This window comes from Notothenia coriiceps, unplaced genomic scaffold, assembly GCF_000735185.1.
Source record: "Notothenia coriiceps isolate Sejong01 unplaced genomic scaffold, NC01 NC01_scaffold00019353, whole genome shotgun sequence".
Taxonomy (NCBI): Eukaryota; Metazoa; Chordata; class Actinopteri; order Perciformes; family Nototheniidae; genus Notothenia; species Notothenia coriiceps.
Window position 1 is genome coordinate 735,602 of NW_011352054.1, and position 13,000 is coordinate 748,601.

Genomic DNA, 13,000 nt, shown 5'->3' on the forward strand with positions numbered 1-13,000 from the left:
AAGCAGAAAATCTACAAGATTGGAACTGTTAATTCCACTTTTCCCATGATTTCATAGACATAACATTACTTATTAAACATGATTAAAACAACTTTTAGTCCTGGATATATGTAGACATGCTCAAAGTAGAAAGAGACTAGAAAGAAAAACGTCCGTTTGAGATAAAAGCGATAAACGGTCCCAAGGAGAGTTAGGCTGGTGGACATGTTTTGTTTGGATTTCCTGTGTTTCTGGGAAATGTTTACAGTGAGTTCCTGCCCCACCTAGAGCTAATAAGAGTAGGAGAAAGCACCCACGAGTGTCCGACCTCTCCATCCCCTCCCTCTGTGATGACAACCCCCTGCCTCTCCACAGACCCCCACACTCACAGGAATTTGACCTTCCTGACCCTGAGCACCAGAGGAGCCCCCCCCCTCCACACACACATAATATCTGCTCCTGGTTAATATGAATATCTCCCAGTGAATCATACACACAGACAAAGAGGACAAAGAGGAGGCACAGCTGTTTCCAATGTGACCAAGTTGTCTTCCTGTCTTTAAACTGTTTTTCTACAGAAACTAGAGGTGCATTTGATTCAGGAATAAGTTGATCAACGAAACATTTATTGATAACTATTTAAATTTTAAAGCAACATTTCCAGCTTCTTAATTTTACATGTTGCTACTGCTGCTTGCTGTTTGTCTTGATTAATAATAAACTGATTATTTTTTTATTTCTTTGTGGGACACCTATCTTTCAAAAATGATACTGAGCAGTTGTCTATTTTTCTTGACCTTTATAGACCAGACCATTAATTCAATATATAAGAAACAACTATAAATAAACTGCCCTTATTAAAGCACAACTCAACCTCTTACAACCTCTCCATTATGTTGTAAGCAAAAGCGAAAATGTCTATCATAACAACATGACATCATGATTTGTTGCAGGGTTACTGTATTATAGGCTGCTGCATTAGTTTAGGTACATTTAACTTATAAACTCAGTCATGTTTGAATTGACAAGAACTTAAATGTCTGCCTCTCAAATTTGAGGATGGGCTTGTTACCTCTGTTTTGTATCATTATATACTTAAGCAATAGCTCACGACAGGCCGTGGTATATGCTCATTATATCACAGCTAAGATTACTTTTCAGCCCAACGGTATACTTTTTTTGCTCAGACGCGGAGGGATACTGACTTGTTGTGAAAAGTAACTTACAATTCTACCCGTGGTATATCACGGCTAAGAACCAATCAGATTGCTTGATTTGACTTGTCCGTTTTATAATCAATATTTTGCGTTTGGGGCTGTTATTTGTGTCTCTCTTTTGATTGTCATACTGGGAGAGATAACTACAGTTATCTCTCCCAGTATGACAATCAAAAGAGAGACACAAATAACAGCCCCAAACGCAAAATATTGATTATAAAACGGACAAGTCAAATCAAGCAATCTGANTTTTTGTAGCGTGTCACACAATAGCAAACAGGCCCGGCCTCAGCCTCTCAGCGACTTTGTTTGTTTCCTGCTGTCGCTATAACACATTGGTATATATATTTTAATAATTATTATTGTATTTAAATAAACCTGCTGCTGCATCCATTAACTTTATAAATCAAAAGTCAGAAGGGTTATAGGAAATAAAGGTGTGCAAAAGTCAATAAGTGAATTTACAAATAGGTTAACAAATATCTAAATGTCTAAATATTTAGACAAATATATCAAAGTTAACATTAATATACTTAATATTTCATTTATTTTGTGATTTTTAATCGTATTTATAGTGACAATTTCACATTCATTTACATATTTTTTATTTAGTTTTGACCCTTAAAAAACCTCCTTGATAAACACACGCACAGACTAAGGGTTAATTAATCCTACCTTCTGTCGAGCTCGTCGTCTGAGAGGTTGCGTCGGTCTCGTCTCATCCTGCGGTTGTGTGTGTGTGTGTGTGCAGGCGCTCTCAGCGACTGGTCGTCCAGGTCAGCGATGGGCGGCAGCGCCTTCATCTGCACCGTCTGGTAGGTGTGTCTGAAGTCTGACGTGCCTCCGTCGTGAAGAGAGCTCAGCTCCGAGAGGCTGCTGGCTGCAGGGAGAGGGACGGCAGTGGAGAAATAATATGCCTCACCTTTCACATTTCAGCTGGAGGTTATAATCATGAGCACTGATTACAGCTGACTGCAAATGACTGAGGAAGTACCAACCTAAAACTACTGTCACAAACAATTTAGAGGATTTCTTTTAACTACTCTGTTTTCAGCAAATTATATCATGGTAACAACAACACATAACATGAGGGAGCCAAAATAAAATAGCTTATTTTAATAGTGTTATTGACCTCAATTGATTGAACTATTGAAAACACATTCATATTTCTCCTATGCAATTAACATGGAAAGTCTGCAATACATTTACTTTATACTCCTTTTACTAACTTTTACTAAAAAATAAACATGAAACATTGACTCTTCCCGATCTAATATGTTAATTGTAAAATAACCACCAGTTTTCGTCAATTAATTTGGCAATGTAAAATCACAAAAATATTGTACCGATCCTGTATTGCTGATAATCACAGGGACTTTACAAATGTAGAGGCTAAGCTAACGCTTTATGAAACGGAGGTGCCGCTTTGTTTACGTAATAGACGCACACTTTAGCTTATAAACAGTCTGATACAAATTGTTTCCAAATTGTTGAACACGCAGTCCATTTCTTTGTCAGTTCGTGTTTTCCATTAAACTTGCATCGTATTTCCAATATCATACAAAAATGACCCTTGACTCAGTAAGGGTAGTTAGATGTTATGAAATGAATGTAATTATTAGATGAAAACTAGCACTGGTTAATTCACACACATATCATGCACATAAAAACACAAACACATGAACACATGTCACACAGCCACACAGAGGACACACACTGGTCTAATCTGTGCAGCCTTACGTTTGTGTGCAGCCATCTTTGCGGAGGGAAACTGACCCAGCTCCTTCTCTACGTAGTACAAAACTTTCATTGAGTCCTGGTGTGGACTGGCTTTCAGTCGATAACCACTGCGCGCTGCGAATGGGACACACACACACACACACACACACACACACACACACACACACACACACACACACACACACACACACACACATACACACACACACACACATGCAAACACAAGGACATACCCATGCAGGGACAGACACATTTCCACATAAGTGTCCAAAACACAAACCAGACGTGAATATATTAAAGGGACGGTTCATCCTAGAATCAAATCATGACCTGGCTTCTCAAGATTATCCACACTTCTTGTTGTGATCATTTTCATGTAGGAACTATTTTCTTTCAACAGAACAACATCTGCTAATGAATTGAATGAGTATTTGCCCATTTGCACGTTGATACGGTTGGTGGGTGTAGTGTGGTAACAAGAAAGTAGTTCCTACATGAAACTACTTACAACAAGGTCTGTTGATTATATTTAGTAGCCAGGTTTTCAATTTTGAGGTGAACTGTCCCTACAAACAATTATTTAAACAACAAACATGCAGACATTTCTGTAACACGTACATCTTGTATGGAGGTTAGAGACAGACTCGAGGATGAATGATGATGAAATGAAGGTTAGTGAAGTCAGTGTAACAGTAATACATTGGGACAGAGCTTCCTAGTATCTCTAAAAAAACACTCACCTCCAGCCAGGTTATTCTCCACTGAGGGGACGGAGGCCATCTGTGGCTCCACATGGGATGGAGGGGCAAGAGGAACCACAGTAGGAACACCAGGGATGTAGTAAGGATACACAGGAACCTGAGGAGGAGGAGGTCCACTCTTTGCCATCTTCCCTGCTTCATATACTGCAGAGGCGGACAACAAAACAATAAACTCATGCATTAGCTTTCTTTACTGCTCCAAAGTTCAAACTAGTGCAGGACGAAGGTGCTCTTTAGTAGGGAACACAATGTTTACAAAAAAGGAGAAGGTTATCAGACATAAAGTTAAAAAGAAACTTTGATTAGAGGGATTTTTAAATGTCTTAACATGCCCGAACATGTTCAAATAGATCTGGATTGGACTACAAACATAATTATAAAGGCTGATTGTGTTTAGTATCAGCAACAAGGATCGTTTTAGTTTCGGTTTGTCCGAAGGATTATAGAAAAATGTTTTGCCTGATTGGGGCGGCTTTGTCTCAGGAGGTTAAGTGGTGGTGCACCTTTCTGAGGAATGGTGGTTCAATCCAGCAACTTGTCCCTAAATTCAATGGCTAAAGTTGTGAGTGCCTGTGGATGTTGAGCTCTTTAGATGAGCAGGTAGCCTTTGTGTGAATGTGTGAAGGCGCAGACTGAAAACTCATCTCTTTCGACTCCACTTCGAGCGATAGAAGTACTATCAAAGCACTTGTATACTAACAAAGGACTGGCTTATCCAAAGCTAGTTGAGTAGCACTTGAAATGTTTTGGCTCTATGAAACCTGATGTACTTTGTCTTCTTGGTCCAATGTACTTATTGTAAGTCGCTTTGGATAAAAGTGTCAGCTAAATGCAATGTAATGTCTTGTGTCTTAAAGGGGTTGTAAAGACAAGAAAAGCACGAAACTAAAACAACTAAACATGGGTATAACATGGGCCAAGGAAAAAGCCAAAACATTTTAAACTGATTGTAATCATGGATCAGATACACTCGTCTTTTTTCATTTTTGTTTAAAGTGTATGCGTGCCCCGTGGTGGAGGTCAATGCCCTTTGTGTACCCTTTAAGATTGCTGGTGTAATAGTTGGTGTTACTCACGGTGTCGTGGACAGCAGCAGGTTTCAGGGCAGCAGCAGCAGCTGACGTAGCAGCAGCAGGAGTGAGGACAACACTGGCACCAGCAGATCCCCATCAACAAGAGGAACAAGACACTGCCCAGGACTACAGATCCCACAAACACCCACTCTGGAAAACAGACACACAAAGGTATTACCTCTTCTTCATTTGTATAAGGCAGTGGTTCCCAACCTTTTTTCCCAAGAGCCCCCCCAAATGACTCCTGTTGGAAGGGCATGGACAATGACTATGTTTTAAAAATGAGCTTATCCAGCAAAGCCTGGTCTGGACACTTTACGGGCAGAAGAATTTTTTTTATCAAAGAAAAAATTATACATTTTTGAATTTTAAATTTTTATGCCTTTAATAGCTACTAACTTGAATTTTTATTCAAATGAATTAATCAATTATTTTTTAAATTTTATTGTAATGAAGAGACAAGGCTTTTAGTGACAATCATGTATTGAGTTACAATTATATGTAAAAAACTTAATTAAAAAAAAGTCTAAATATGATAATTGGCCTCAAATCATCTGAGGCCTGGCGCCCCCCCCTGCGATCTTTGGCGCCCCCCCAGGTTGGGAACCACTGGTATAAGGGTTGGGAGGATTCTGACTTCATTATTGCAATAATAAGTTACGAGAATGTGATATTTTGGCCCTTCGTTCGTTCACTTTTGCTTGTAATGGTAGGAAAAAAATGTAAAGCTACAAGGAACAGCCAAAAGTCTTGTTAATGTTTCTCTCTCATCTTTAATGAAACCACAGAGGAAGAAAGGGAGAGGAAACTAAAAAAGGAAACTATAGGAAGACTGGAGGGAGCTTTGCATTTCTCTTATCCATCATCACATCTTGAAAGCATCCCGACCCTAACAACACATTTCCTCAGGGTGTGCCCAAAAGCAAAATCCACTCAAAACCCCTCGCTAAGTCAACACATATTCCCTGTGGAGTTTAAACCGTGACCAGAGGAAACAGATCAAAGCTGTGAGTCTGTGAATATTTCTTATTGTAGCTTCAATGACTAATCGTGGGAAATGTCAGGTTAGAGGCTTCTTTCTGTGCATTTTCCAACAAGTGCTCGCATACATAAAATGTGTTGGTGGAAAAGAGTTCTGGTTGTTGAGTGAGAAATAAACATGAGGAAGCTTTAGAGAAGCTAGAAGATGCCATGCAGAGAGACAAAAGTGCAGGTGAGGTGCCGTACCTGGCATAATCTCCACATCAAACTCAGGTAGGATATCGTCCTTCTGACCTGTCCTGCCTGCAGAGAGAGGGAGAGCACAGGTGAAGGCCGGCAGAGGAAGCAGAAAGCAGTGAGAATCAAAAGGTCAGCAGGGCGGATGACTAACGGTCACGCACTGATAAGGAAACTGTAGGGAGAAACTTTTTTAATCAAGTTTTGTATCTGACATGTTGCTATGACGATGAATAACGACACGCTAACTTAGCAACTGGAGAGACGGTAATGTTGGTTGTTATGTGAATATATCAACGATGGACTATCATTCATTTGCAGATATTTAAGGTCCCCAGAGGAGAGAGGCTTCTTAAATTGGTGAATGATATTGATACAGCCTTAAAGAGGACCTAGTGTGGCTTTAGACTTTTAGTCTTCTTATCACATGAATGGGCAGAGTTCATGCTAAAAGAAATGTGATGCCAAAGAATGACTTAGTATGTCTATAAAAACATGAAACTATAAAAATAAATCAAGTCAGAGGTTAAAACGCACTTTACTTTGTATCCTATCTTTAGCAATAGGCCAGCAGTGCTATCATTTCTATATTGATGTGCACACCACACATGAGCCTCTTTTGTGGCGTTAAAACAGCGCACAGACAGAGTAATTGGTACCACTTTACAATAAGACTAGCCTTATAAAGAGTTTACGAATAGTTTGTTATTCATTTATTTATTAGGTTGTGAACACTTTATAAATCATTAATAAGCTTTTATAAGACATGAGATAAACAGGGCAACTGTGACCGGTTGCTTGCCAAATAGTGAGCCCACATGTATCTGTACTGCTAAGCCTTATTGGCTACCTAGCTTACTTCATCATCAGCCAGCATCCTTGGTATCTGTTGCTCACTGAGTTGATTCTCGCTAAGTAGCCAATGTAAGGCTTAGTCCTCTTGCCAAATAGTGAGCCCGTGTTGATGTTGGTGTGTCTATGTTAGAACTAGAGATGTCCCGATCCGATCACGTGATCGGGGATCGGAGCCGATCACGTGATTTTCAGAAGATCGGAATCGGGAGAAAAAAATCGGGGATCGGGATTATTTTTTCTTTAAATACTTTTTATTTATTTATTTTTATTCAATGTTACAAAACAAAAATGACCATGTTCAAGTCTTAAAGTCATCCTGAGGCCTTAGTTTTGGTTTCAAATGACAGAACATCATGTATGTGTTGTTTCTTTGGGGCTTGTTTTCATAGACCTGGTTGCTTATTTCTCTCAAATATGGCAACAGAGTGGGCAGGGCGCAGTGTCTAATTGTAGCAGTAAGCTAACGAGTACTGATAAGCTTTATTATGTTTTGATCCAATGCTGCACAACTGAACTGATCCAATGCTGCTGTGAAAAAAAGAAGCTATATCCATGTTGGATAGAATATCCAATTTAAATAAAAATTAACCTTAAGGGACAACTTGAATGCTTTTTTTCTTTTCTTTTTCTTAATACATTGCATAAAGATCGGATCGGGAAAGATCGGTATCGGCAAATTGTCAAAATCAAATGATCGGAATCGGATAGGGAGCAAAAAAAGGTGATCGGGACATCCCTAGTTAGAACTGGTTTATAAATGGTTCTTAATGATTAATAAAGTGTTTACAACCTAATTCATAACCTAATTTAAAAACCCTTTATAAACCCTTTATAAGGGTAGTCTTATTGTAAAGTGGTACCGAGTAATCTATACACATGCAATATGCATCCATATGTGCCATTAGAGGCGGTGTGTGAGGATAAATTGGGTTTATTTGTAAACTGGGGCACATATCGATTCTGGGACAACAAATTACCGTGGAGGTTTGTGCTTCATATAGAAAACAGGTCAAAAGAGGCAGTTTGAAATACTGTAACATATAGAAAAGTAAAGGGACAGTATAGAGTGCAGAGGCTGCAAAACAACTGCAGGTGTTCACGTTTCTAATGTGTGTTTATGCCGAGGTGTCAAAGGACTATAATTACATTAAAGACCAGTCACTGTCTGAGGAGGGATAGACTTAAGCTCGCACTGGCTGCAGAAAGTGCTGAGTAGACTGTTACCATGGAGGGGGAAAGCAGTGTACCCTCCCAACCTGATAAAAAGTCATCTGGGTTCCCTGCTGGGACACTGATCTACATACCATGAAGCTCAGTATCACTGAGTAACCTGAGAGAGCCGAGGAGCTATGCAGCCCGAAGAAGGAGGGAGGCAGTGAAAGATGCAGGAATGAGTCACAGAGGAGCAAGATTTTGCAAGAATAAAAAGGGAGAGCCAAGGGAGTGAAAATCAATCCAAAAGAAAAAATAAACTGGAGAAGAGAGAGATGGTGGGAGAATAAACATATATTCTTGTTGCTTAATATTATATTTTGGGAAATATATTTGGATTTCTTGCTGAAAGTAAGGTGAACAGATTGACACCACGACTGTCTGTAGGCCTACGGTAAATATGGAGCTGTTAGCTTAGCCTAGCATAAAGACTGTAAGCAGGGAGTAACTACTAGCCAACATGTCTTTTTTTTTCATCCATAAAAATCACACGTTTAAAATCAACGATTCTAACAAAACAAGATAAAGTAGGCAAATCGTTAAGCTGGTATTTTGTTACGTTAAAATGTAACCAAGCTAGGTGTTTCCAAGACATATAGGTTATCTCTTTATATAAACTAACATTCTAAGTGATTATTTGTAAGGGCAATTTTTTTGGCTCAAAAGTAGGAAGAGAGATTTGTTTAAATGCAGTTTGAATGTTAAAAATACACTCAGCCAATGTGGAGGTATCAACGTCAAAGGTCATGAGAACTAACTTGCAAATGTGAGGGCGTATCGACAAACACAACACCAGTTTGCTATCAAATGTGGCTGGTTTCAACATTTTGATCAATAGAAACATACATTTAACATTTGATGTAGGGGAAAACATTGCTGAGAAGTAAGAACACGTGTGAAAATCTTTCCTTAATGTGTTTTATCAAGAGGATATTGAGCTGGGAAGAATATGTATGCTTCTATTCCAGTCTTTATTGCTAAACTACGCTAGGCTAACCTAAGCTAAGCTAACCACCTGCTGTGAGTATTGACAATGAACAATAATAGTTGTAATTGAAGCTATGAGAGTGGAATCAATCTTCTTATCTAACTGTTGGCAACAAAGCAAAACATTAATATTTCACAAAATGTAAAACTAATTATTTTAATTTTGATGCATTAAACTTGATCTCAAAACGGATTAAATGTGAAATAATAGGTTTTAACACACTTTTATCAATCCAGCTACACCATTGTCACCATGGTGAAGCTAAAAAGAAAACTCAGTGTAGTCTTGTTATTCTCACACATTTAAACCCCCCCTCTTCTCTCCTGTGAGCTGATTATAATCAGATTAGCGCTCAACGGAGCAGCATTTTATGAATGAGCAGACGCTAATGCTACATGCAACACCATGAGTATTAAACAATGTTATAAAGAGAGAGAACTATTTTTGGATAATTGTTTTGAGGGTTTAAGGATAATTTATTGTCATTAGTTAATATTTTTCCTAGGTCTCCCTCTTCATGTCTACACCAGCAGCACTCAGCAGTCTCCTCTGTAAAAAAGCACGTTGCCACGGTAACGGCTTAAGGAGTGGTTTTGACAACAATGGTGTCCACAGTTTCTTTGACTGAGAGGACATTAGAGTCTCATTCAAGGAAAACGGGGAATCTCTGACCCTTTGGCAGTAAAACACTTGCTGCTTCATTGATCATTCAAACAAATTCAAAATTACAGTCCGACAGAAAAACCGTTGGACATGTGATGCTATACAGTACTTTTTGAATCTTAAGAATATAAACCCTAAATGTGTTCCTGATAAATGTACCTTTAGGAAAAAAATGTTTATGAATGTAAACAATTTTTCTTTTGCGAGTGAATTTACTTTTGAGATTTTATTGCTTATGTTAAAATACATAATTGTTTAATATTATTTTAATAGAAATATGTCAATTTTTTTAGAATCAATTGTTTTACATTTACTAATGTAACATATTGATGTGCAATTCTCAAGTAGTTTAATTTTATATTTTCATTTTAAGGTTATCAGGGAATGTATGAAACTACTTTTACTTCTTCTGCTACATTTTAGTCAAATATTATACTTTTACCAACTATTATTTGAAAACGTATAAACAAGTAAATGATGGTTTATTAATATATGTAAAGCTACCCAGCAGTATCATATTATTTTATACGATTTTGTTAGTCAAATTAATGTTAGCTTTTTACTTCTGACAATTGTATTCATGTTTTAAAAAACACAAAAGTTGTCTCCATTGTTAAAGAAGATAATCTTGCCAAACAAAACATTTTAGGCATCATAAACTTCAGACTGCAACAGAGCTTATTTTTCTGCAAAAGTCCACGAGAAAAATCTATAACTTTTTGGGTTGTCCTGCAGAAACAAGCACCAGTGCAGTAGCACCCTGTTGCTACTTTGACACAAGTTAAAGTCCTCTCCTACCACTGACTGTAGTGCTAAATCAAGTAACGAGCCAAACACCATGTGGCCGTCTCCATGGAAACTGTTGTAAAGAAAAATCGGAATGCAGGGCAACAAAGAGATCTCTAAAAACTCACATAGAGAAAGAAACTCCACTGAGCTTAAAATGAAAACATTAGATCATTTAAAAGAAAACTCTTCCCAAGCCGATCATAATCAGGCATCAGGAGTTGACTTGATACAAAATGAAGTGCAGGCATACCAAGCACCAGTAGCTCCAGCTGGGCCTCATTCTTCCCCTCCAGATCATCAGCAATGACGACTTTACAGTAGTAAACTCCACTGTCGCCCCACTGCAGCTCCCCGATACGCAGGTCTGCTTCTGCACGGAGACAAGAGGAAGGTTTGATGTAATAAGTAAAAGGTGAGAGCATTTTCACAAAGCAAGTCAAACAAATGACATTTATCACTTTGTTAAACAGTTGCAGGCACAGCACACATTGATGCCTGTGTTATACAATACAAATACATGTGAAAAACAAAAACAAATGCCATGTAGTGGCTATATATTATTATTATCAGCATGCCACTGAACATTTATTTAATTACTTTGTTAAATGACAACAGGAGGGTTTCATAAACATGTGGTATGTCCCATTGACACATTTGGATAGGAGGCGGGTGTTTTGTCTTGATAAGGCTTGTGTGTGTGTGTGTGTGTGTGTGTGTGTGTGTGTGTGTGTGTGTGTGTGTGTGTGTTACTCTTTTGTGAAACAAAGACAAAGGAGGTTTATTTAGAGAACAGGAAACACAAAGCACAGTCAGCTCTGACTCCTGAGTGCAGGAATCAAACATCTGCAGCAACTCTTTCTCGTTAAATCTGGGGTAGTAAGCTTGTTTGTTGGGCGTGTCTTTAGACAAACATTCTCTATTAACATGTCAGCACATTGTAATTAATGTGCTCTGAGAACAAATTAAACTACTATATCTGCTCTTGGTTTGTTTTTAGGCCTTAGAAAATCTAACTCTTGATGGGAAACTTTGTCTAAGCACCAGGCGTTTCAGAGAGAGGATGTTCCTATTGGCTGTTCAACAAAAACAGATGGATTTTCACACCCCTTCAGATAAGGAAAGCTTGGTACAATGTAGAATATCCTGCAGAAAAAGTTGCTTTCCCAGCATTGGGAACACTACACTGCAGAGCAACCCTAAAAAGACAGAGAAAATATTTCTCATACGGAAGATTAGCTTGCTTCTAATGTAGGCAAACTCTCTGCTGCTATGTAGCTAGCTATAGAGCCAGTTACATCACAGTATGTTAGCTCAAAGGGCTTTGAGGACTTTGATGTTGACAGGCAGTAATTCTCATAGATGTACAGTACCAAAGCTGAATCCTTGCTACCGGTTTAAATCAAACTTACTGCCTTTGCTTCATGTTGCACCCTCCCTCAACTCCTCTCAAATCTATCTGAAGAAAAGGCCCGAAAAATATTTTAAAAGAAAAAAGAATTGGCACTATGTTTTGAATCTGGATCACAACCACCAAAATGAATAACCTACTACTCGATTCTACAGAAAACTGGCTTGTCTTCAGAGATGGGAATTAGTGTAGTGCAAATACTTCGTTACTTTACTTAAGTACATGTTTCTGGTGTCAGTACTTTACTCCACTACTTATTTTTCTGACGACTTTTTACATTTACTTCTTACATTTTAAACATAAATACCTGTACTTTCTAATTCTAACACTTTCCAAACAGGCTGGTTCCTTTAGTTTGAATGTGTGTTTGGTGGCGTGATCATTATTATTTAGAGTCATTGCGTGCCTATTGATTTGAACACGATCCGTGTATCCATCATTTCCTGGTTTTCTCTAAAGAAGAGGGACCAATGAAGACGTTGTCATGTTGCTGTTGTTCAGCATGGAAACATTCATTAGCTAACAATGACATTATTGTTCTATTAATATAAAGGGAGGTCAGGTACTCTTTAAAACAGCTGGTAGTTATAGGTACTTTTTACTTAAGTACATTTCGAAGCCCATACTTCTTTACTTTTACTTGAGTGAAGAAGTTTAGTCAGTACTTCTACTTTTACCAGAGTATTTTTAAACACGAGTATCTGTACTTCTACTTGAGTAAAGGATGTGTGTACTTTTGCCATCTCTGCCTATCTTTAATGAACAACTTTAGGATACAAATGAAGACATTACTGTTAACGATGGCGATGTCTCTGCCTTTGTAGTGTTCAGCCAGCGTCATGGAGGCCCCCTGCGCCGAGGCCACGACCCGGACTGTGCGCCCGCTGTCACGTACAGTGTCTAAGCCCGCTTCGTCGAAAAGCGCGTACGAGAAGGTCAGGCACCAGGAGGGGACAGTCATGGTCTGCCGGAAGGTTGGTCGTGCGGGCACCACGTCACCACCATGTTCAGCATGACGTCCCTGTTGGTCTCTCAGGAAGTGGCGACGGCCCTTCGACCCGCAGGTCCCGAGGCTCGAGCCGGGGAGAGGGTGGAGC

At 38.8% G+C, this 13,000-nt stretch overlaps 2 protein-coding genes across 2 annotated transcripts in view; one reads left to right on the forward strand and one right to left on the reverse strand.

Moving 5' to 3' along the window:
• Positions 1-1,867: 1,867 nt before the first annotated feature.
• On the reverse strand, positions 1,868-12,864 carry LOC104951960 (immunoglobulin-like domain-containing receptor 2). Its single transcript, XM_010778707.1, has 6 exons — positions 12,696-12,864; positions 10,746-10,865; positions 5,998-6,054; positions 4,774-4,920; positions 3,677-3,841; positions 1,868-2,076 (listed from the first exon to the last, which is right to left on the reverse strand). Exons 1-6 carry the CDS (start codon positions 12,862-12,864, stop codon positions 1,868-1,870), a joined length of 867 nt encoding a protein of 288 aa, XP_010777009.1.
• Positions 12,865-12,915: 51 nt separating this feature from the next.
• The window catches only part of LOC104951961 (immunoglobulin-like domain-containing receptor 2), a 4,395-nt gene continuing 4,310 nt past the window's right edge, over positions 12,916-13,000 (forward strand). The window contains exon 1 of the mRNA XM_010778708.1: positions 12,916-12,926. Within this exon, the coding sequence (XP_010777010.1) occupies positions 12,916-12,926 (11 nt within the window). The remainder of the gene's footprint in view (positions 12,927-13,000) is intronic.